Genomic DNA, 24860 nt, shown 5'->3' with positions numbered 1-24860 from the left:
AGTGCAATCGCACCACTCTCAGTGCAATCACGCCAAAGAGTTCCATGATTTTGGTTTTGGATATAATGCCCCCTGATCTGTGGGAGATGCGGGAACTCTGAACAAGGAATAGACGTGTTCCAGGACATCATTGGAACACCTGTCTATTCCTCTGCCATGGCCTAGACTAACCACTTCACTAAGTTGCTCCTGCGATGCCTTCAATTCTCAGGAATGCCGAAAACATGTGACGTGGCTTTGTTGGCACTATTTTATCATGTAAAACTAACTTACATTTTCAGCGAGCTTTTGTAATCAAAGACTGAAAGTGGCGCTTCGTCATCACCATCCTATGCAAGAACTTGTTCTGTCGTCATCTTGTGATGACAATGAGGATGACGTTGGCTTTGCTAAATTCAGAGCACGAACTACTTGAACACATACTTGTGTCCAAGACACAAGACAGGACATGGCATCTTTTCGTTTCTTGTGCCTTAGCTTGTGTCCCAGTAGTCCCCGCTCTGAATTTAGCCATGCTTCCATCCCAACTCCCCCATTTTTCACTTTTGATGTTGGCTTTGATGGCCGGCTCTTGCAGATGCCACAAATACAGTTTTGGTTCCCTATTTGGTTGTACCGCACAGGCAAATTGGGACCAATCTTTCTTTTATGGGGCACATTATAATTGGGTAAATATGGCAATCATTCAACTGTGAGCCTTCAATCTGTGCCGTCAGCCCCCCGTGCTTCTCGGAAGCATCCTTCGGAACAATCTGCACCAGATTCGTCTTCGGCCAACAGCAGCTCCCAAGGCAAGCGTTCCTGTCTAACGATTGACCACCCAGTTGTGTCGACACCGGGCTCGGTTTGCTATAAAGCAACAATTAAAGCTCTGGCCCCCACAAGCCTCATGGAGATTCCGAACAGGATTATTCAAGCAAACCTAGGTGCTTGTCTTGGCACCACAGGCTTCCGCGGCTTCACGGCCAGGAAGAAGTCAGATACCATCACTGTGTGGCTCCCGACATTGGCTGCTGTCGAGCGTTTGCAAACACTTCAGCGTCTCTTGATCACAAGCATAGTCACCGTGCCGGTTCATGTGTACCTGGTAGAGGGCTCGGATTTACAGCGCTGTGTTGTTTACAACGCTGACATTGGCGAGGACCAGACTGCCCTCCAGGGTGAGCTCTACTCTCCTACTCACCGTGTCATTCAAGCGTGTTACATGGGAAAGGGGCGCTCTTGCATCGTCACCTTGCAGGGCCCAACAACACCCCCAGCCCGCCTGTACTACTATGGCTGCATTCTGCGACCTCGGCCATATAACCCCAGTGTTCTCTATTGTTACAACTGTTTCTGACCTGGCCACATGTGCCGATTTTGTCCGTTTACAGTGCCAGATGAAGCTGTACTAGCTGGCACAGTGTCTTACCGATGTGGACACTGCAAGAACGACAACCACAAGATCACTTCTCCAACTTGTCCCGCAAAGCAAAAGGCCATTCAGAAGGTTCGTCGCGGGATTCACAAGCAATGGCCTCAGCATGCTGCCACACAACCAGTGCCGACATCTAACAGGTTTGCGGCGCTCCAGTGGGATGACGATGACTGACCATAGCTTTCCGAGCCCTGCACCCCATTCCCAACAGACTTACAATGACAAAGCTTGCAGAGACCGCTGTTGCCCGCTGTTTACACAGAAGCAGAACATGCCGGAACATTCACATGATGATATGGCAGCAGTTGACAATCAAATTGCCTGCCTTTTAGCGGAGGTTTCCAAGCTCTAACAGCACCGTGAACTACTTGCGATTCGCCGACGTGCAGTGGAATCTCACACCACTACAACTATCGATTTCGCTGCATCATCGTCTCTGTCATGCCCTGCTGTATCGTTTGCAAAGTCTACCAGGTCTTCTGGTCTGTTGCCGGATAACTCTACAACATCCCTTTTGCGGTTCATGGTCAGCCAGTTATCCAACCTGACATCTGTGATTTTACAACGCCTGGACTCGTAATCAAAATGGCAGGTACAGGTGTTTGTGGCGTGCTGCAGTGTAACTGTGGAGGTCTCTCCACGAAAGTGGGGGAGCTTAAATCCCATCTACGTATAAACAAGCTGCAGGTGTGGACCCTGGTACTACAGGAGACCAATGCCTTGCCTGCCATTCGAGGCTTCAGTGGATACATGTCTCCTTGGATGAGTGACCGTCGCGTGCACACAGCTGCCCCTCCAGGAAAGGCGGCAGTGCATGTTAATACGCACTATCCTCACGTCTGCCTATCTCTTGAAAACTAGTGTAACTCATATCAGGAGGTAGTGGCAGTAGCTGTGAAGTTACCCAAGGCAACTGTTGTGGTAGTGTCATACCACGTAAGGCCAGCCGGTGGTTCTTCTTCAAGCATTAATCTGAGCTGATTATTGAATGTCCATCGCCAATACCCAGCGTGTCCTATTTTAGTTGGTGGTGAGTTCAACGCCCCTCATCCAGATTGGGGGTACCCTACTTCTAGCCCCCGAGGTAGGCGTGTGCAGGACGCCTTCGCGGATGCATTGTTTGTACTACTGAACCATCCTGATTCAGCAACGTGGGCTGTGCCTCAAGCTCGACGTACAACATACACACCGGATCTTTATTTTTTCTTTAAATTTTCATTTATTATACTCCTCAGGGCCAAGGGCATTACAGAGGGGGAGTGGTAAATACAAGAGAATGAAGAAGACAAATACAGTTGGTTACACGAGTGTTTAAATCAACACCATTAACAAGGTATGACTAGATGGCTTTGTCCCTCCAGGCTGGAAATCGGCTATTGTGATCCCGATTCCAAAACCAGGCAAGCCGCTGACCAACCTTGGCAACTTCCGACCCATTTCCCTAATGTCAGCGTTGTGCAAGCTTGCTGAGAAAATGCTAGCCACACGACTGTCGGGGTGGCTAGAGCACCACGGTTTCTACCACCCTGCTCAAATTGGCTTCCGTCCATCCATAGGTACTGAAGATGGGCTGGCTGTCTTGGCATCCTCAGTTTTATTGTCAACTCGTAGCCACAGTGTCTGTACTGTCCTCGCTATGGACGTCAAAAAGGTGTCTGATAACATCAGTCATGCTGCCATCCTTGCTTCAATTGACATGCTGCATTTTCCCCCTAGAGTACGAAATTTTGTCAAATCTTTCCTTGAAGACCGACATTTTGCGATTCACCTTAGTGGTGACGCCGTCGGCTCATTTGTCCCTCCTCACAGCGTACCTCAGGGATCGGTATTGTCACCCACATTATTCAATATTGCTTTCATCCCGCTTGCATGGCGCTTACATGATGTACCCTACCCGACATAAGGTTCTTGTTGTACGCTGATGACATCATGGTATGGAACACTCATCATGACCTGCAGACTCAAGCTGCGGCCCTTCAATCCGCTTTAGATATCACGTCAACTGACGCTTCTTCGGTCGGCCTTAGGCTTTCCGTCAGCAAATCTGCTTACATGTCAGTCGCCAATCGCTGGGACCGTCGTAAATTCTCTGCAACACCCATTCGTCTTAATCTATCCGGAACCCCACTTTAACAATGTCCAACCTAAAAAATTCTGGGTCTGACGGTACACGAGTCGGGAACCGGAACTGCTTGGCTCTCCAGCACTAAAAAGCAGGTAATTCAGACGTTGGGTCTGATTAGGCGCATTGCTCCTAAAACGGGCGGCGCTCGCTCATATGTTGCGTGACAGTTGGTGAAGGCGGTAGTGCAACCACGCCTTGTTAGGGAGAACTGGTAGGGAGAGCCCGCGTGATAGCGTATCGGGTGGCGTAATCAATTGCGACGGCTACCCATTTGTTCTCAGAGGATGACGTGGGAAAGGGACCGAGGAGGTCTAATCCAACACGAAAGAACGGTTCCACAGGGACGGTGATCGGCTGGAGATGACCGGAAGGTAGCACCTGAGGTGTTTTCCGACGCTGGCAGGGATCACAGGCAGCAACATAGCGTCGAACGGAGCGAGCGAGACCAGGCCAATAGAAGCGGCAGCGGACGCCGTCGTATGTGCGGGTTACCCCAAGATGTCCTGCAGTGGGTGCGTCGTGCATCTCAAAGAGCACAGTCTGTCGTAAATGTTTTGGCACGACAAGAAGAAGATCAGGGCCACCAGGGAGGAAGTTCCTTCGGTACAGAATGCCGCCCTGGAGGACATATCAGCGAACGGATGCGTCGGTAGGTGTAGAGCGCAGACGCTCGGTGAGTACTCGCAGCAATAGGTCTCGGTACTGCTCATCGGCGATGTTAGCGAAGGCAGACACAGAGAAAATGCCGTCGGCGGTACTACTGTCGGCGTCGTCAGGCTCGTCTACCGGGTAGCGAGACAGGCAGTCAGCATCCTTGTGTAGTCGGCCAGATTTGTAGGTGACAGAGAACGAATATTCTTGGAGGTGTAAGGCCCAGCGACCAAGTCTTCCTGTAGGGTCTTTCAATGAGCATAACCAACAAAGCGCGTGATGGTCTGTGATAACGGAAAAGGGTCGGCCATGTAAGTATGGGCGGAACTTCGCAACTGCCCAAACTAGGGCCAGACACTCATGCTCAGTGATGGAATAGTTGCGCTCCGCGGGCGAGAGGAGCCTGGTGGCGTAAGCGATAACACGGTCGTGGCCACGCTGGCATTGTGCCAGTACTGCGCCAATTCTGTGACCGCTGGCATCAGTACGGACTTCGGTAGGCGCAGAAGGATCGAAATGGGCCAGAACGGGAGGCGTTGTGAGAAGGTCGATTAGAAGCAAGAATGCAGAGGCCTCGTTATCGCCCCACTGGAAAGGGGCATCTTTTTTCAAAAGCTCGGTTAGTGGTCGTGCTATGGCCGCGAAATTTTCCACGAAACGGCGGAAGTACGAGCAAAGGCCGATGAAGCTGCGCACATCCTTGACACACTTCGGAACAGGGAAGTGCGTAACAGCATGGATCTTGCCTGGGTCCGGTTGCACTCCGTTCGCGTCAACGAGATGTCCAAGGACGGTAATCTGGCAACGGCCGAATTGGCACTTTGATGCTTTGAGTTGCAGACCGGCTCGCCGAAAAACGTCCAGGACTGCTGAGAGGCGCGCGAGGTGCGTAGCGAATGTTGGGGAGAATACTATAACGCCGTCCAAGTAGCACAGGCACGTGGACCATTTGAAACCGTGAAGAAGGGAGTCCATCTTGCGTTCAAAAGTGGCAGGAGCGTTACATAGGCCGAACGGCATCACCTTGAATTGATAAAGACCGTCGGGTGTTACAAAGGCAGTCTTCTCGCAGTCGAGATCGTCCACGGCAATCTGCCAATAGCCGGAGCGAAGGTCAATAGAGGAGAAATAGCGAGCACCGTGGAGGCAGTCAAGGGCGTCATCAATCCGAGGTAGGGGATACACGTCCTTTTTGGTAACCCTGTTAAGGTGCCGATAATCCACGCAGAAGCGCCATGAGCCATCCTTCTTTTTTACCAGCACAACAGGTGACACCCATGGACTACATGACGGTTCAATAATGTTCTTGGCAAGCATTTTGCGAACTTCGGTGTGAATAACTTGATGCTCAGCCGGTGATACTCGATACGGGCGGCGATGAATAGGAGGGGCATCGCCGGTATTAATGCGATGTTTAACAGCTGTTGTTTGGGCCAAAGGACGATCGTTAAAGTAAAAAATATCTTGGTAGGAAATCAGAACGCGGTAGAGCGCACGAGCGTGCTCGGACGGCATGTCGGGTGCAATCATTTTCTGTAAGTTGGCGATGGTACAAGTTGCCGACTGCGATGGTAGAGAAGGATTGGTTGAATTGTCGTCTACTGAAATCGATACTACAGAGTGATCCTCGAATGAGCAAAGTTGGGCCAGAGACATCCCGCGTGGCAGCACTTGTGTCGTCAAGCCAAAATTGACCACCGGCAGGCAGACGCAATTCGCCGTAATAGATAAAACTGTATGAGGTGGTGTGATCCCGTGTGTAAGGAGGACGTCTTGCATAGGAGCCGCGATGTAGTGACCGTCGAGCACTGGTGGGGATGACACGAAGTCAACGTAAGTCAGTGCCGAAGGTGGCAAGCAAACGAAGTCGACGGAACTGAGGCGAGTAGGGTGTTGTTCAGCGGGATCCAGAACAAGCAGGTCGAGGCGGAGAGTACTGGCGGAGCAATCGATGAGAGCAGAATGTGCGGAGAGGAATTCTAGGCCGAGGATGATGTCGTGGGGACAGTGCGCGATGACTGTGAATAGCACGGTAGTGGAGCGATCGGCGAAGGAGACGCGGGCGGCACACATACCAATTACAGGGGCTGTTCCGCCATCGACGACACGGACAGCAGGCGTTGTGGCGGGCGTGATTATTTTCCTCAGCCGGTTACGAAGGTCAGTGCTCATAACCGACAAATGCGCCCCAGTGTCTATGAGAGCAGATACAGGAACACCATCGACTTGCACGTCAAGAAGGTTCAGATGAGTGGGCAACGTCAGGAGAGGATTTGGTGGCATAGGGAGCAATGCAGAGTCACCTCGAGGCGCTGCATCGTCTAGTTTTTTGGCTGGGAGTGGCATCCGAAGGGAGTCTGCGAATAGGAGCGACGGGGCTGGGGGGAGCGAGATTGTCGTCGTTGGGGCGAAGGCGAACGAGAATAGGGGCGGTTCGGCGCAGGTGAATCGGTGGCGGCATTATCTGAGCGGGCAGCATAGGGACGAGAAAGGCCACCTGGGGGGCGAGAGTAGGCAGTATATGTAGACTGGTTCAGGGAACTCCAGCGACTGCGACAGTGCCGAGAAATGTGCCCAATTCGATGGCAGTGAAAACAAATTGGCTTGTCGTCTGCAGTGCGCCATTCAGAGGGGTTGCGGAAACGTGGTGGGTAAGAAGGTGCGGGACAGGGTGGAATCGAAGAAGCCGGGTGGGTATCAGGGCGATGGGCCGAGCAGATGGTGTGAATACCCATGTTGGCGAACTCCTGGCGGACAACTGCCTGGATCAAGGAAACAGTGACTGCAGGTGCATTGGAGGGGCTGGAGTCGAATGCAGCTAGATAGGCGGCCTCGATCTCACGCCAGACAATCCTGGTAACATCGCCAGTGTTGTTGGGACGAGGAGCGTCGGCACAGGAAGGTGCCGCGGGGTTGTTGGCCAGACGGGCAAACTGTTGGTCGATACGTCGGCTTTTAGCGAGTTCCAGGCGGCGGCACTCTTTTATAACTGCATCCACTGTCGCCATGTTGTTAAATACGAGCGAGTTGAAGGCGTCATCGGCAATGCCTTTGAGGATGTGGGAGACCTTGTCGGACTCAGTCATGTGTGCGTCAACAGCATAGAGCCAAGACGTCCTGAATGTACGTGACGTAGGGCTCCGTTGACGTCTGCACACGACCGGAAAGCGCCTTCTGCGCGGCAAGTTGGTGACCGTAGGGGTTGCCGAACAAGTCTCGAAGCTTTTGCTTAAGTGAATCCCAACTGGTCAGCTCATCTTCGTGCGTCTGATACCAAACTCGAGGTGTGCCACTGAGGCAAAAGACTATGTTGGCGAGCATGATAGTAGGGTCCCACCGGTTATTGCGGCTGACGTGTTCGTACAGGCTGATCCAGTCCTCGACGTCTTCCCCGTCTTTTGCCGAGAATACGCCAGGATCACGGGGAGCGGAGAGGGTGATGTAGGTCATCGAAGTGGCAGCAGGTGTCGGAGCCGGCGGAGTCGGGTTGTCGTCGCCGGGAGCCATGAAGGAAGGCTCGACGTACCGTCCACTGCGAAGATCCATGACGAGGTACAGGGAACGTCCACCTCCACCAGATATGTTACGTATGAAGACACCGACGAAAAGCTGTTTACAAGTATATTTACAAGGCAATACGCCGCATTTGGCCAAGAGGCAACAGCCCGCGCTAGCTTCCAATCGTCGTCGTCTTCTTCTTACTGCTCGGCTCTTCGTCATTGGAAATACTATCCCGTAGCAATATGCAAGCTCAACAATAAATGGCCTTTGTAAGAAGTGATGGTGGTAAGCATCATGAAACATTGTTGCACTCAGTGCATGGTTGAAATCAGAATGAAGTGCAAGGCATTATTCTTCTGCTCTGCGTGATGAAGTATGCATTGCAGATGAAGGCAACACGTTGAGATTTTTCTTGTTGCTCTTGTGCAGGTCTTTTATGCGCCGGCCATAGATGACAAGATACTCGAAGTTGTTGCCGTCTTTGGTACCGTACAAATGGCAGCATCCAGGGTCATCAACTTGCAGCACCACAGAATTGCACAGGTGAATGGTTTCCGTTGCTGAAATCCAGTGTCGTCTTCTTGAAACAGGAGAACAGTTTTTTTTCAAACATCTCGGATGTTTTCTTCCGCCGCACCCTAGTGCTCACTGCCGTAAAGAGCAACCTGCTGCAACCTGCTGTGGTTGCTTAATGGCTATGGTGTCGGGCTGCTAAGCACAAGGTCATGGGATAAAATTCCGGCTACAGCGGCCGCATTTCGATAGGGCGAAATGCAAAAACACCCGTGTGCTTAGATTAGGTGCACGTTAAAGAACACCTGGTGGTCCAAATTATTCCGGAGTCACTCACTACGGCATACCTCATAATCAGATTGCGGTTTTGGCACATAAAGCCCCGTAATTTAATTCATTTTAATTAACAGGGCAATGTACTCTCATTTGTCGCTTCCCCCTTTAATGTTTTGAAAAGTGCGCAAGCAAACCACCGCTAAGGTTAGAAGGATGGGTGTAGCCAAATAAAGCTTGATGCCAAGTCTCAGTTGCAGTGCGGTGGTTGTGACACATTTCATAACATTGTGACTTCAAGGCAAGAAAGATAATGCTTTCACAGTGAACAGCTGCCTTTGCCACACTTCTGTCCACTTTCTGTCCATTCCTTGTTGCCACTAACCTTCTGTTTATAACAGCAAACAAGAAGTCTAGTGCAGCCCTCGTCACTGCAATTGCCACACTTCACCGCAGTGCACAAGGTAGTCACAAACTAGCAAAGACGTGTACGAAGTTAAGTGATAAAGTAGTAGTGGCAGCTGTTTACTGTCCATGATGTATGGCTGATGAAAAGTTGCACAGGTCTCCATAAATATTTTGGTTAAAATGGTGTATGTGCACTGTATGGGACATGATGATATTTTTGCAAGTGGTTTCCACAAAGTGGCCAATAAAAAGATGTTTATAGTAAGTTGTGTGTATGGCAGAGCATCTTGTGACATCATTTTTTTATTTCCCATTGGCCACAGTGTCGCTCAGTCCGCATCACAGTGACCGGGGATGAAGGGGTGCCTGTTCAAGTGGACGGCGAGGCTTGGGTCCAGCCACCAGGCTATATTTGTATTGTGCACAAGAACCGCACCCAAATCCTGTGCCGCAACAGGGTATGTTCAGTGCTATATATTACACCAATTCACTGCAGAAGCTTAGAGTCACAAAATAGGTCATAGCTGTTTCCAATTTATTCTCTCTGGTGCCAATGTGAAAATGTGGGTTCTCTGACTTGGTTGTGTCCACCAAGAAAGACCCAGAGACCACAACGTTCATTTAATCTTCTTCCCGCGAAGCCAGGCTAGCTCTAACCACTGGGCTTTCCGAACACACGCACGAGAGCTCAGACTTTGCAGCACACCATGGCCAGTCACCATGGCCAATCATGAAAGGTGTGCCGTATTTCTGCCTACTTCATTGTGTTAAAGTGACACTAAAGGCAAATATTAAGTCAAGCTAAAGTGATAGATTTGTGTTTGAGAATATCTAAGGCGTCAATATTATTGCGAACGGAGCCTTAATAATTGAGAAATTGAGGTAAATGCAGGACATGATTAGAGACTCCTCCAGGACTTTCAAGTACTTGCTTGATAACGAAAGCATTCCTCAGTTAAATTTTCTCGCTAGTACTCAACCACTCATTGCAAAAAAAACATCCTTGTATTTTATTATAAGACTGAATAAAGTGCTACTTGTCCTGTTCTATTGCACTTCTAGAAAAAATAACTCATCGAAATTATCCTTGACAACGATGCAGGCAGTCGAAAGGTTTCGTTTTCACTCGACCCTGCACTGTCTGCACTTTCACGTTTCAGTAGTTTTGTTGTTGCATAGTGCTGCGCTGGTTTCGCTGGCTCGCAAAACTCGCACAAACTGCAAGTAGCACAGAAATTAACTTCCATGTGATGTCGCGGAATGCTTGAACGGTCTACACCACTTGGCCAAAAAGCAGTCGCAGTGGTGAACCGAAACTTGACTCGGTACCGCCATCTGTTGGGCGCCATTTTACTCACTGACAGCAGCAAAGGGTGTATGCGTCACCACTTCCCTGGTTGAATGGCGAGAGATATATGAATTTTGAAAAAGGTATTCGGACACTTCAGATGCAATTTTCTCATAAACTAAGTCTTTTCTTGGCACGAAACAAGCGTTGCGAGGATTCTGGAATGGTATCTAAACAGTCCACGTCGACTTAGTACTTGCTTTTAGTGTCCCTTTAATGTAAAGAGTCATGACAGGAAAACTGTCATTACATGTTATTGGCCTTTGTAATTTGTTGCTTTCTTTACAGTATTCTTTCACTTTATTATGAAAGGTCAACTGTTTTAAGTGAGCTAAGATACTCACAGGCTTTTTACCTTTTTAATTGTGAATTTATCTTGCAATGCAAAAGTTTGGCTTCTTTCGCTCTCTGCCTTTGCCGTCCACATTGAAGTACTCTCGGTAAGCCACGACCACTAGCAATATCACACTGTATGAGTTGTAAACAGTGGAAGCAATGCACGTAGCACTCCTGTGACAAAGTGAAAGCACAAATGTCAAATAAAATGTGAGCAGGGCTTATTGTACCCCCAGGCCAATTGTATATGTACAAGTGTCTTTGGTGACGACTGACAGATAACACAAACTGTATCATCAGCCATGCACTCTGCTGTTTGGATTTCATTTGATGGCAGTAGTACCTCAATCTATCGGTACATGCACAAATAAAGTTTGATTTGACGGGATTTGATGTCGTCAGTTTCCTAATGTGCGACTCCGGCACATGAAGTGAGCCACTGTCGTATTATGTCTGTATTGACAGTGTGATGCCAGCATGAAGCTGTGGCAGGAGCGACCGAGGCACTTCCCAACTGGGCGCCACAGCCATTACCACCATCACCATTACCATCACAGGGGCTCCCTGACTGAGGAGGAGGCCCAGCAGCTCACTGCCTTCATTGAGGCAGTCTCCAGCCTTGTCCGAATGTAGGTGCCTCTGCTTGTTTTCCCCAAGTTGGCATGAGTGTCACGATTTTGCATGTGCATTCAGAGGTCATTTATGCTCTCCATGTGCATTCCGACGCAATTAACATTATGGCTTCCCAAACCTGAGAGGGTTCTTACCTGTGACATGTACTTATATTGCCACTTGCAGTATTGCCATAGTGAAAGTGGCAGCCAGCCATCTCTACTAAAATTGGCTGTCCTTCAAAATCTTGTCAAAGCAGAGCTCAACACGAGTTTAGAAGGGCAGGCAGGCAGGGTATGTCATTGTTTGGGGGCCGATCCCAGTGATAGTGCGGTCTAAATTTGTGTGCGACATGGGCAATTGGCTATTGTATAGACCAGAGCACAGGTCGAGATTGTTTCCTGAAAAAATCCAGCTAAAGTGGCACCTTGTGTTATATAGTAGTCGTTAGCACATTGTGAGTCATCGTCTGGCAAAGTCAAGGTCAGAGGTTGACCTACGTTCTGGTTTATATGAAATGCGCCACTGTCCCTGGGGCTGCCTGGTACGTGCCACTGAGTACATGCCACTGGGTTTTAGTTTGCTTTCAGTCTTATATCTTGTCACTAGAAACATTGTCTTGCTTATTATATAAATATAAACAGTACAGCTTATAATCTCTACATAACCGTTTGCTACGCAATACTTGCATTATTCATACAACCATTCTCTACAAATCATGAGTGTTTTGCACTAAGTGGACATCAACTACAGTTGACTCTGGCAAATTTTTTTTTCTGCTAGTATAGTAGTGAATCACAAGAAGCTCAAGCTGACTGCTTACACTTCCTTTGTGCATGACTTGGGTGCTACACGTTTCAATTCCAACATCGCCTTCCTCATTTCATCCTTGCTGCTTCACCTTCATTTCCTCATGTAAAAAGACACAGCCCGTTATAGCTATTTTGCTGTTTAAGCATTTTGTATCCCTTTTCCTGATGGATGTTTACTCATGCTAAAGCACACTTTTCTATGAATTTATGCACACAATTTCTTCTTCAAATCCAATTTGCAGAATCAAGACAGCGTCAGCTATGAATGCCGTTGTAGAACATGAGCTGTTCTTGGCCGCCTCTCAGACTTCCTCCGCAATTGACCATGTCTTTCCTGGAGGTCACTTGGTAGAGAATGTGAGCAGGCTTTCTGCCTCGTTTTTTATATTTGGTTAATTTAGTGTTCGCATTTGAAAAAAAGAAAAAAAAAATGCCTATTGCGTTACTTTGTGTGGCAATAATTTATCATTGTGTTTAATTTGACCCAATGAGAGTGCATTCTTGTTTTGTGTGCACAAGTCCCATGCTGCTAAATTAGTTCTGCATGAAGAGTGACACTACATATTGTCACGAGTATAAAACTTGTATTTACAAAGCGTATATACACAGCTGCTGAGAATCCCGCGAGGCTCTTGCCACTTCGTCCTCTTCACCATCGATGACCTTGTCCTCATTTCCCACCATAACAATATTTTCAGGCTGTCTATTAATGTAGCCTCGTCGCATTGTTAGTCATACCAGTAACATGATAGATGGCATTGTGTGTTTGCAATTTGTATTCAAACTTACCTCTCTGGATTCGCACTGTTAAAATATTCAATGTGGCTAATACATAAAAGGAAGTACATCAGCAATCTCAAGTGGTGCACCTGACATGGCATTATCATAATTATTCAGTCCCTCTTATTTCCATCTCAGGCGATAAGGAAGTTTGTTTGAACTATCTAAATAGCTTGGGGAAGCTTAGGTGGGTATATACCAAATTGTTAGTTTCATGCAATATTTTAGGAGTTAAGGAAACTAAGAGAAACGTTGAACTATAGTGCCTACATATTTAGTGGAGAGCTAAAAGCCTCATGCATCTAAGGACTACTGTGACCACCGTGTGTAGCGTGACTCCAGAGTTCTCCTATTAATTCACTTCAAGCGACGATCAAGCGAATATTCAACTGTTTGCTTCTTGTGCTTTTTGCTAGCGTGGCAAATAATCTGTACACTAATTTTATGTAAATTGTTTTATTAATAGCAGTAATTATTCCATCAATAAAACATTGATTAAGGGGGTGTACATTAAAAATGGCTTTGTTTGATTAGGTTCTTACCTCCCTGTACATTGGGTGGTGGCAGGGGACAACAGGGAACTAACTCAAAGCAACTCAGTATTTTATGAGACAAAGGTAAATACAAAATGGATATATGAAACAGAATAAGACCAGAAAATAGAAATGCTGGCTAACAAAATTACACATGAAGTAGCAATATTCCAAATGTAGACCAAAGACATACCTAGTCAGACAAGTATTGATGCAGTGGATATGGATTGATAAATAGAAGATAAATGGTAAATAGAAGTGAGTTGCAAGGTAGCTTCACAGATTTAATGATTGAAAATGGAATTTGCAGGTATGCTCTTGTTTATTTCTAGAATCGTGAACATGGTTGAATCCAGCACATTTCCTTGGCATAGCATTATATATGCAACATTTTGCCTTGTTGACGAGCATGTCTTTATCTTTTAACTCATTGTGGCTGTTAGCATATGTAACCCTACAATCCTTGGCAGCATTTGGTTTCGTTGCATAGGACAGTGCGATTTCTTGCTTTCCCATTATCGTCAGACAGCACATGATTAATGCCAACAGCAGCATGCATGCTGCTGTTGTAAGCTATGTGTAAGCTATGTGTGTTGTAAGCTAAGTGTAAGTGATGTCCCTCTCTTTGGAGTCAGACATTGGAAAACTTGTTTAAGTATGGAATTACATGGAAGTGCACATGAAGCACAAGAAAGTAAAAAAAAAAAAAGCAAGCTTTAGCAATGTCTCTGACTGTGAATTCATTTACTTTGACAACAGCAGGTTCTGAGATGGCAATCTATGTGAGAGATTGCCATCTTCTCACAAACAACTTATTTTTCACGCACTTGTCATTCCAAACTTCTCAAGGTTTGAGATACCTTTTATGCTTACAGTTAGTAGTACCTGAAGCGTTTTGCGTCAACTTAGACCATAATGCAAAAAGTCGTCGTCATCATCATCATCATCATCATCATCATCCTCATCATAATCATCTGCCTGTTCTATGTCCACTGCAGGACGAAGGCCTCACCCTGCGATCTCCAATTACCCCTGTCCTGCGCCAACCGATTCCAGCTAGCACCTGCGAATTTCCTAATTTCGTCGCTCCACCTAGTCTTCTGTTGTCCTCGATTGCGTTTCCCTTCTTTGGTACCCATTCTGTAACACTAATGGTCCAACGGTTATCTAGTCTGCGCATTACATGACCTGCCCAGCTCCATTTTTCGCTCTTGATGTCAATTAGAATATTGTCTATACCTGTTTGCTCTCTGATCCAAACTGCTCTCTTTCTATCTCTTAACGTTATGCCTAGCAATTTTCATTCCATAGCTCTTTGAGCAGTCCTTAACTTGTTCTCATGCTTCTTTGTCAGTCTCCAAGTCTCTGCCCCATATGTCAGCCCCAGTAAAATGCACTGATTGTGCACCTTCCTTTTCAATGATAATGGTAAGCTTCCGGTCAGGAGCTGACAATGTCTGCCGTATATGATCCAACCCATTTTTATTCTTCTATGAATTTCATTCCCATGGTCAGGGTTCCCTGTGATTAATTGGCCTAGGTAAACATACTCCTTCACAGACTCTAGAGGTTGACTAGCGCTCATGAACTCTTGTTCCCTTGCCCGGTTGTACATCACTATCTCTGTCTTTTGCATATTAATCTTTAGCCCCACTGTTACACTCTCTCTCTTAAGGTCCTCAATCATTTGTTGTGGCTCGTCTGCATTGTTGGTGAATAGAACAATGTCATCGGCAAACCGAAGGTTGCTGAGATATTCGCCGTTAAAACTTGCTCCTAAGCCTTCCCAGTTTAACAGCTTGAATACTTCTTCCAAGCACGCAGTGAATAGCATTGAAGAGATTGTGTCTCCCTCTCTGACCCCTTTCTTTATAAATATCTTCCTGCTTTTCTTGTGTAGAATTAAGGTAGCTATAGAACCTCTGTAGATATTTTCCACGGTATTTACGTAAGCAGTTTGTACTCATTGATTACGCAATACCTCTATGACTGCTGGTATCTCTACTGAATCAAATGCCTTTTCGTAATCTATGAAAGCCATAGAGAGAGGCTTATTGTACTCTGCGGATTTCTCGATAACCTGGTTAATGACATGGATGTGATCCATTGTAGAGTAACCTTTCGTGAAGCCAGCCTGCTCCCTTGGTTGACTAAAGTCCAGTGTTGCCCTTATTCTATTGGAGGTTATTTTGGTAAATATTTTATATAATACTGGGAGTAAGCTAATGGTCCTATAAGTTTTCAATTCTTTAATGTCTTCCTTTTTGTGGATTAGTATAATATTCGCATTTTTCCAGTTTTCTGAGACCCTTGCAGTCGACACACACTTCGTATAAAGAGCCGCCAGTTTTCCAAGCATTATGTCTCCTCCATCGTTGATTAAACCGACTGTTATTGCATGTTCTCCTGCCGCTCTTCCTCATTTCATGTCTTGCAAGGCTCTTCTGACTTCATCGCTAGTTATAGGAAGAGTTTCTGTATCCTCTTCATTACTGTTTCTAATTGAGGTATCCCGACTCCTCTGGGTACTATACAGGTCAGTATAGAATTCTTCCGCTGCTTTTACTATATCTTCGAGATTGCTGATCATATTACCCTGCTTATCTTTCAGTGCATACATCTGGGTTTGTCCTATGCCAAGTTTCCTTCTCACTGATTTCAGGCTGCGTCCATCTTTAACGGCTTCTTCAGTCTTTCTCATGTTATAATTTCTAATATCACTTATTTTCGCTTTGTTGATCAGTTTTGACAGTTCCGCGAATTCTATCTTATCTCTTGAGTTGGACACTTTCATTCTTTGTCGTTTCTTTATTAGGTCCTTAGTTACTTGGGAGAGCTTGCCTACTGGTTGCCTTGGTGCCTTTCCTCCCACTTCTATTGCTGCCTCTGAAGCCAGCCTCGTTACGGTTTCATTTATTACCTTTATGTCATCATCACCTCTCTGTTCTAATGCTGCATATGTGTTTTCAAGTACTAGCCTAAGTTTGTCTACTTTTACCCTTACTGCCTCTAACTTAACCTGTTTCTTCTTCACCAATCTTACTGTTTCTCTGTTCAAATTGAGGTGAAGCTTGGCGCTTACTAACCTATGATCACTACCTATTACTTCTACATCCTGCACTATGCTGGGATTGGCAGAAAATATGAAATCAATTTCATTTCTTGTTTCACCATTAGGGCTTTTCCAGGTCCATTTTCTGTTGCTACGTTTCCTGAAAAAGTGTTCATTATTCTCAGCTTATTCCTTTCTGCGAATTCTACCAGCATCTCACCTCTAGCGTTTCTAGAATCGACACCGTAGTTGCCAATTGCCTGTTCACCCGCCTGCTTCTTCCCCACTTTTGCATTGAAGTCCCCCATTACTACTGTATACCGCGTTTGCACTTTTCTCATCGCTAATTCAACATCTTCATAAAACTTATTTACTTCTTCATTGTCGTGACTGGACGTTGGAGCGTAGGTTTGCACTACCTTTAATCTATACCTCTGATTGAGTTCGGTTACGACTACTGCTACCCTCTCGATCGTTGATGCTGTAGAATTCATCACTGTTACCCACTATGTCTTTATGGATTAGGAATCCTACCCCATATTGCTTTTTATCTAGGAGACCTCTATAGCAGAGGACATGTCCATTATTCCGCAATGTGTAAACCTCACCAGTTCATCTAACCTCACTAAAGCCGATGATATCCCACGCAATGTCTGATAGTTCCTCAAACAATCCTGCTAAGCTAGCCTCACTCGAGAGAGGGTACGGGTGCTAAACTTTGCAAGGGTCAGTTTCCATTGGCGCCCTGTCCGTACCCAGGTACTCTTAGCACCCTCTGCTGCATTACAGGTCTGACCGCTGCCTTGGTCAGGTGCTTCGCAGTTGCGGTGGCTAAGGGCCATTGGGTAATTGAGTGAGCCATTTGGAAGGAGGGAGTGGCTGTATACTGCACCAGGGAGGCTAATTCCTGTTTTGGTGAGGGAGTGTCTTGTTGAAGCTTAGTGAGCCTTCCTAATTTGGTTGTACCTGGATTAGTACGGCCCCACCCGCTCTCGGCATTTTTCGCCGGTGACAGACGTCACTCCAAGCCTGCAGATGTTGTGCAATGCAAGAAGTAAGAAGCAAGTAAGCAAAAATGCAAGAAGTAAAATCTTATTAACATGACATTTGTGGCTCATTACTGAACATAGAGACATGCACAACAGTTCGCAACTCCTAATGTTGTGCTGTTGTGGTAATACTTGCAAAAAATGAAACCTACTTTCTAGATATATATCTTTTTTGCAGTCATCAGAATAGATTGGAGTCACTGGCATTTTTTTCATGAAGATGTAGAATCGTATCTCTAGCTGGGTCGCAGGATGTATGCTAAAATGATTGGAATGATTTCTACATGTAGATGCAGACACGGCAGCTTATCTGTGACCTGGTGGCTAGTGTCCGGCAGCTGTGCCAAGAGACAAGAATATTTGCCTCTGAGAAGCTTGAAGAAGCGGTAAGGAGCAGCCTTGCTATTCTTGTTCAATTGGAGTGTTGCAACATTGCATTGCTTGGTAATGTATTATATTGTTAATGGGCATATGTGTCTCATGTACTATCCTTATGCTTGAGTTTGTTTAACTGTTCACTGTTGTGGCTGTACGCTTGTACAACAACGTGTAGTGTATAGGTATGCCTCTTGTTCTATTTTTACAGCGGTTTTAGCGTAATTTGTCTTATCATCGGTGTCTCTGGCTTTGTTTGCTGATCTAACACAGCACTCGGCCTGGGAGCCTCTGCAACACAGCATGAAGTGCTAATTAAAATTTCTGTGCAGAACAGATAGATGGTAGATGGACAAAAGATTGTGCACTAGGCTGATGCACTTACCAATGTTGTCTAGGACAACATACATACTGTGTGAATGGCAATGGTGATTGTTTTTCTATTGCAGTGCCTCTAACAAGACACCAGACACTTGATTATTGCAATTAGCTCACTTTCAATGTCATTATGGATGCCTTGATTGCTCTGCTGTGCGCTTGACCTTTGTGCATTACTAATACTATTTATTATAACAGCTTTGAATTGCAATCAGGTTGCTGCAGCATGATAATGAAAACTTCAGCTCATTAGCACAATAATGCTGTAGTTGTAATTAAGGCCACAAAGAGCTTTTCTTTCTCTAGTTTTGTAATCGAGTATTTTAAACAGTTTTCATGAAAAATGGCATTGGGGAAGATTTTGAGGTGTTGCAATTTTGACACATTTGGTATTTAAGCTGTGATGAAATGTAGAAGCAATAATAGTGAGACCAAAAATAATATTATTATGGGCTGGACTGATGTTTATATTGTTAATATTTATTTTTTTGGATTCTAGAACTCTTTAGATAAAGTTCTTCAAGTACTAATCTCCGGGTTCTGGAATTTCTCTTGTCATGTCTTGTGGCTAATACACTTCTTGGGTCAGTCCAGATCCTTGCTGCAAAGGTGTACACTGTGTGCACTGTATATCTTGGCCCAGTTGTGCTTTGTAACAGTTAATCTCAATATTTATTCTTTTCTTATTATGTGTGATGCTGAGCAGAGTTTATGGCAGTGTTCGAGCCAATGACAAAGGGCAAAAGGAACAGTAAATAAGGATTGTTGAATAAAATATGACCTGTCGCAGAAACGAGATGAGACAGCTGCGTTCGATGCGATTGAACTTAGGATTCTTTCTCTCTTTTCTTTTATTGCTCTTTACTGCGCATGCTTTTGGTGCCTGCCATTTTCTTCTTTTTTATCTTGTTCGCTCCAATGAGTTTCAGTGTGACCCATGGTCTACCACTGGTGTAAAAGAATGTGCAGCACTGTACTCTAGGCTAAGTTTTGTGACTGGTAATTCCATGAAAATTTAAATTTCTTTGTGCAGCAGACATGCAGATCCAAATCCAAACGTTGTCTTACGGGGCTGCAAGTACTGCAGTATGCCTATCAATTTCAGGCCAAGTCCACGGACTAGAATAAAATACGTTTTTACCATACATAGCACCCATGGTTTAGAAACTTCTGTTGCTGATGATTCAGCAACGTACATGTGACATATAGAAATGCACAGTGCACTTTCTGTAATATATTGCCACCTGGTGTTTTGAGCCAGCGCTGCGTGCCCAGCAAAAACGGTGATTGAAGACGACGAAGTCAAGGATCTTGCGCCAGCTGGTGAACCGTCCTCCTTGTGTCTGACATTTTCGTGTCTGGCTGCTGATCCTGCTGCTTATTCTTGCCTTAGCGTGTGACAAACTGGTGGAGGTGCGGGGTAATCTAATCTATGCACCAAACCCCTCCAGGCAGCAGGAGCTCCAGCCCCATACCGGTGGTTACGCCTGTACACCGCGCCAGCAGAAGGATCCGTGGACAAGCCCCTGAGTTTGGACTCCTCCCAGAGAAAATGGCAGCTCCGACCACCCCAACCGGTATGGAAGGCACAACGCCGATTCATTGTATGCTACTCAATCCGCGAACGCCGAAACCCTTCCACGGCGCCATACATGAGGACGTTGAAGATTGGCTGTTGCACTATGAACGCGTTGCCGGGTTCAACAAGTGGGATGACGCAGACAAGCTGAATAATGTCTATTTCAGCCTTAAAGGCGCACGTGTATGGTACGAGAACCGTGCAGATGCCTTAACTTCATGGGCAGAATTCAAAAGGCGGATTCTTGAGACATATGTGAGCCCTGATCGCCAAGAGCGAGCTGAGCGTGATCTCCAGTCCCGTATCCAAATGCCGAACGAGAGTGTCGCAATGTACGTCGAGGACATGACGCGTCTCTTTCAGCCGACCCCAGCATGTCGGAAGAAAAGAAGGTGCGGTACCTGATGCGCGGAGTGAAAGAGCAGCTGTTCGGCGATCTCGTGCGCAGTCCTCCCAAGACTGTGTCAGAATTTCTTTCCGAGGCCATCACCATGGAGCAGACTCTTCGCCAGCAGACACCATCATACGAACGTCAAGTGAACACTGCCTCACCTACGGACTTCTTCGGAGCTCTCGGGGGTCGCGTCGATTTCTTTAGAGAGCTCATTCGTTCCGTGATCCGCGAAGAACTCCAGAAACTGGCGGTACCTTCACAGCCGACGCTCAGCTCCTTGTCCAGCGTTCTCCGTGACGAAGTTCAGCATGCACTAAAAGAACCACCCTTCAATACAGAAGCTCGACCGCTAAGACATGACAGCCCACATATGTCATATTTGCAAGCTTTGAGGCAACCTGCCCCACCTCCCTCCCCGCTTCGCGCCGCGCGCCCGGCCATGCTAGAGCCCGTCCAAGCTGCCTTGTATTACCAGGACCACCGACAGGCCCCGAGGGAATCAGACGTGTGGCGGGCACCTGATCGCCGTCCCCTTTGCTTTCACTGTGGCGAAGCTGGGCATGTCTACCGACAGTGCTCCTATCGAGAGCTCGGACTACGCGGATTCTCAGCGAACTCGCCGCCACCTAGGTTCGGCCAACGTCCTCCTGAAATTGAAGAATACGTTGCCCAGCAGCGCGGATCTCCATCAGCTCGACACCAGTCACGCTCCCCTTCGCCGCGGCGGTTTTCTCCGACTCGCCGTACGTATGCAAGCGTGGTGCAGGGTCGGTCGCCCAGCCCACGACGGGAAAACTAACCACAGCGACCTTTGGGGGCGAGGCCGCTCAGTCTGGACGTGCTCAAGGACCCCCACTGATGCGTACGCGGACCGACGATACATCGACGACGACAGTACCTGCTAATTCCAGAAAAAGAATTTCCTTAGACATTCCTGTACTGCTTGACGGTCGTGAATTGACTGCTTTAGTGGACACTGGAGTGGATTATTCTATAATGAGCGAAAAACTGGCTACTCTTCTGAAGAAAGTGACCACGCCTTGGAATCACACACCAGTTCGTACAGCTGGCGGGCACATCGTCACACCACTCGGCATGTGCACGGCACGAATACAGATTCCCGGCTCTACGTTTGTTGCCAGTTTGAGCATTCTCCCTCAGTGTTCTCGAGACCTAATCATCGGCATGGACTTTCTCAGGGAGCACGGCGCTATAATCAACATTCGACTACGCCTCGTCACTTTCTCGACAAAAAGCGCCACAGCGATGACCAACACCATCCACCCTCGAGCATCTCTTCGTGTCATCGATGACGCTGTCACGTTACCACCGCGTGCAAGTGTCGTGGTTCAAGTGGCATGTGACAAGCTCATACACGGTGAAGCAGTCGTAGAAAGCAATCGGTCTCTCCTGCTTTCTCATGGTGTTTGCGTAGCAAGAAGCCTTGTCGATCTCCACGATGGCCACTGTGAGGTTCTTGTCACCAACTTCAGCTACGAACACCGGCACCTTTTCCCCGGTACTGTCATCACCTACGCCGACCCGATCGCCGATGTCACTGAGTGTTTTGTTTCCGAGGCAATCGGCACTGCTGAAGCACCTCTACGCAACGTCGACATTGGTCCAACGCTTCCTGAAGATAACAGACAACCCCTGCACGAGCTGTTGCTTGAGTTCCACTCTTGCTTTGCACGGTCGTCGAAGGTACGTCAAACATCGATTACGAAACACCGTATCACCACCTATGACGACGTGCCCCCCATACGGCAACATCCTTATCGTGTTTCCCCGACCGAACGACATGCTATTCAAACGCAGGTGAAGGAAATGCTTCAAGACGGCGTAATCCAGCGTTCATGCAGTCCCTGGTCATCGCCAGTCGTCCTTGTTAAAAAGAAAGATGGCACGCTTCGATTTTGTGTAGACTACCGGAAGCTAAACAACGTCACAAAGAAAGACGTGTACCCGTTGCCTCGTGTCGACGATTCTCTGGACAGGCTGAGGCACGCGAAGTATTTCTCCTCTATCGATCTGAAAAGCGGCTACTGGCAAATTGAAGTAGATGAGCGTGAATGTGAGAAAACTGCTTTCGTAACTCCGGACGGCCTTTACGAATTTAGAGTACTCCCTTTCGGGCTCTGTTCCGCTCCAGCCACATTTCAGCGAATGATGGATACCGTTCTCGCTGACCTCAAATGGAAAAGCTGCCTCGTCTATCTCGATGATGTCGTTGTCTTTTCGGAAACTTTTGACGAGCACCTTCGACGCCTTCGGAATGTACTCGAAGCCATTCGATCGGCTGACCTTACACTCAAGCCAGAGAAATGCCATTTCGGTTACGAGGAACTGAAGTTCCTTGGTCACGTCGTAAGTGCGGCAGGTGTTCGGCCTGATCCTGAGAAGACTGCTGCCGTAGCAGCTTTTCCCGCTCCAACCGATAAGAAAAGTGTGAGACGATTTTTGGGCTTGTGTGCATATTATCGACGCTTCATTGAAAATTTTTCGAAGATTGCAGATCCGCTATTTCGCCTTACGCGTGACGACACGCCATTCCTCTGGACTGATGCACAACAGACCGCCTTTGCGGAGCTACAACGTTGCTTGTCTTCTCCTCCCGTGCTCGGTCATTTTGATGAGGATGCCGACACAGAAGTACGCACTGACGCCAGCAATATCGGTCTCGGCGCTATCCTGGTGCAACGACAAGACGGCACTGAACGAGTTATAGCCTACGCGAGCCGCACTCTGTCACGCGCAGAGTCCAATTATTCCACCACAGAGAAGGAGTGCCTCGCGGTTATTTGGGCTACCACAAAGTTTAGGCCGTATCTCTACGGGCGGCCATTTAAAGTTGTGACCGACCATCACACTTTGTGCTGGTTGACCAACCTCCGAGACCCTTCTGGACGATTGGCACGTCAGAGTCTGCGACTCCAGGAATTCAACATCACCATCGTGTACAAGTCAGGCAGGAAACATGAAGATGCTGACACGTTATCACGGGCACCTATTAAATCTCAGAATCCTGACGAGGAAGACGACAGCGCCTTTCTGGGAGCCCTCAGCGGGCCGGATCTGCTCGCTAAACAGCGATCGGACGCTGAGTTAAGACCCGTCATCGATCACTTAGAAGGCGGCATTGCGTCCATTCCTCGCCCACTTTCGCGACGGTTGTCGTCATTTTGCCTACGAGGGGGCATCTTATACAAAAGAAACACAGGTGCCGGCGACAAACCACATCTGCTAGTAGTACCTCAAGCCCTTCGCGACGACATCCTATTAGCCTGCCACGACAAGCCGACATCTGGTCACTTGGGCTACTCAAGGACTCTGGACAGGGTACGGCAACTGTACTACTGGCCTAGACTGACTGCTTGCGTCAAACGCTACGTGAAAGGATGCCGTGAATGCCAGCGCCGCAAGTCACCACCCTGCAAGCCTGCAGGCCTTCTACAACCCATCGACCCTCCGCGTACGCCGTTTGATCAAGTTGGAATGGACCTTCTTGGACCATTTCCCTTGTCTTCCTCCGGCAATAAGTGGATCATTGTCGCAACTGACTACTTGACGCGTTACGCTGAGACGAAGGTACTACCACGCGGCACAGCATCTGAAGTTGCCCAGTTTTTATGCATCACATTCATCATCATTGACGCACCGTCATTCATCATCACTGACCGAGGGACGGCATTTACGGCGAAGCTTCTGGACGACATCTTCAAGCTGAGTTACACGAGTCATCGAAAGGCCACTGCATACCACCCTTAGACTAACGGCTTGACAGAAAGACTAAACAAAACACTGGCAGACATGATCGCTATGTACGTGGATGTGCAGCACAAAACGTGGGACGTTTTGTGTAGCTCCTGACGTAGCTCCTGACGTCGAGGAGTACATTCAGCGCGCCGAGGAAGTGCGTCAACTGGCCCGCGTGCACATAAGACAGCAGCAGTGTACCGATGCAATAAGGTACAATCTCCACCATAGACAAGTGACCTATGAGCCTGGTGACCAAGTTTGGGTTTGGACACCCATTAGACGGCGAGGCCTCAGCGAGAAACTCCTCAGCAAGTACTTCGGACCATACACAGTACTAAGGCGTGTAAGCGACGTGAACTATGAAGTGATCCCAGATGGAGACCTGCCATCGTCCAAGCGCTGTTTACCATGCGCAGAGACTGTACATGTGGTCCGCCTCAAGCCGTATTTTACACGGTGAAGTGTACTAGTGAAACAACCTTTTTTTTTCGCTGTCCTCGCGTCTTCCTCCAAAGAACTGTGAAGCGTTTTTTTTTTTTTGTTCCTGACCACAGAACACATTTTTCCGTGTGCATTTCCATATGTGTGCTAGCGCGTCCCCCCCCCCCGCACTTTTTTTTGTCTTACCTAATTTGTGTAGTTTCCATGTACGTTTTGTGTTTGAGCATCGAGTCGATGCTCCGTTGGGAGGGGGAATAATGCCACCTGGTGTTTTGAGCCAGCGCTGCGTGTCCAGCAAAAACGGTGATTGAAGACGACGAAGTCAAGGATCTTGCGCCAGCTGGTGAACCGTCCTCCTTGTGTCTGACATTTTCGTGTCTGGCTGCTGATCCTGCTGCTTATTCTTGCCTTAGCACGTGACAATATACAGTGTGGTCTACTGTTAAAGGAAACACTTAATTCATGATCAAAGCAATGTGACAGCAACATTTCTTCAACTTGCCTCACTTTTATCTGTGTCTCTC

The 24860-nt window shown here is 47.4% G+C and overlaps 1 protein-coding gene across 3 annotated transcripts in view; it reads left to right on the top strand.

Moving 5' to 3' along the window:
* Positions 1 to 24860, top strand: part of LOC142571369 (diacylglycerol kinase delta) — a 481001-nt gene that overhangs the window by 439488 nt on the left and 16653 nt on the right. For all 3 annotated transcript variants that reach the window (XM_075679655.1, XM_075679654.1, XM_075679656.1), the window contains 5 exons: positions 8124 to 8237; positions 9212 to 9346; positions 11038 to 11201; positions 12239 to 12353; positions 17701 to 17796. In XM_075679655.1, the coding sequence (XP_075535770.1) occupies positions 8124 to 8237; positions 9212 to 9346; positions 11038 to 11201; positions 12239 to 12353; positions 17701 to 17796 (624 nt within the window). The remainder of the gene's footprint in view (positions 1 to 8123; positions 8238 to 9211; positions 9347 to 11037; positions 11202 to 12238; positions 12354 to 17700; positions 17797 to 24860) is intronic.

The sequence above is a fragment of the Dermacentor variabilis genome, chromosome 2 (genome assembly GCF_050947875.1).
Source record: "Dermacentor variabilis isolate Ectoservices chromosome 2, ASM5094787v1, whole genome shotgun sequence".
Lineage (NCBI taxonomy): Eukaryota > Metazoa > Arthropoda > Arachnida > Ixodida > Ixodidae > Dermacentor > Dermacentor variabilis.
This window is presented reverse-complemented; position numbering and strand designations above follow the sequence as displayed.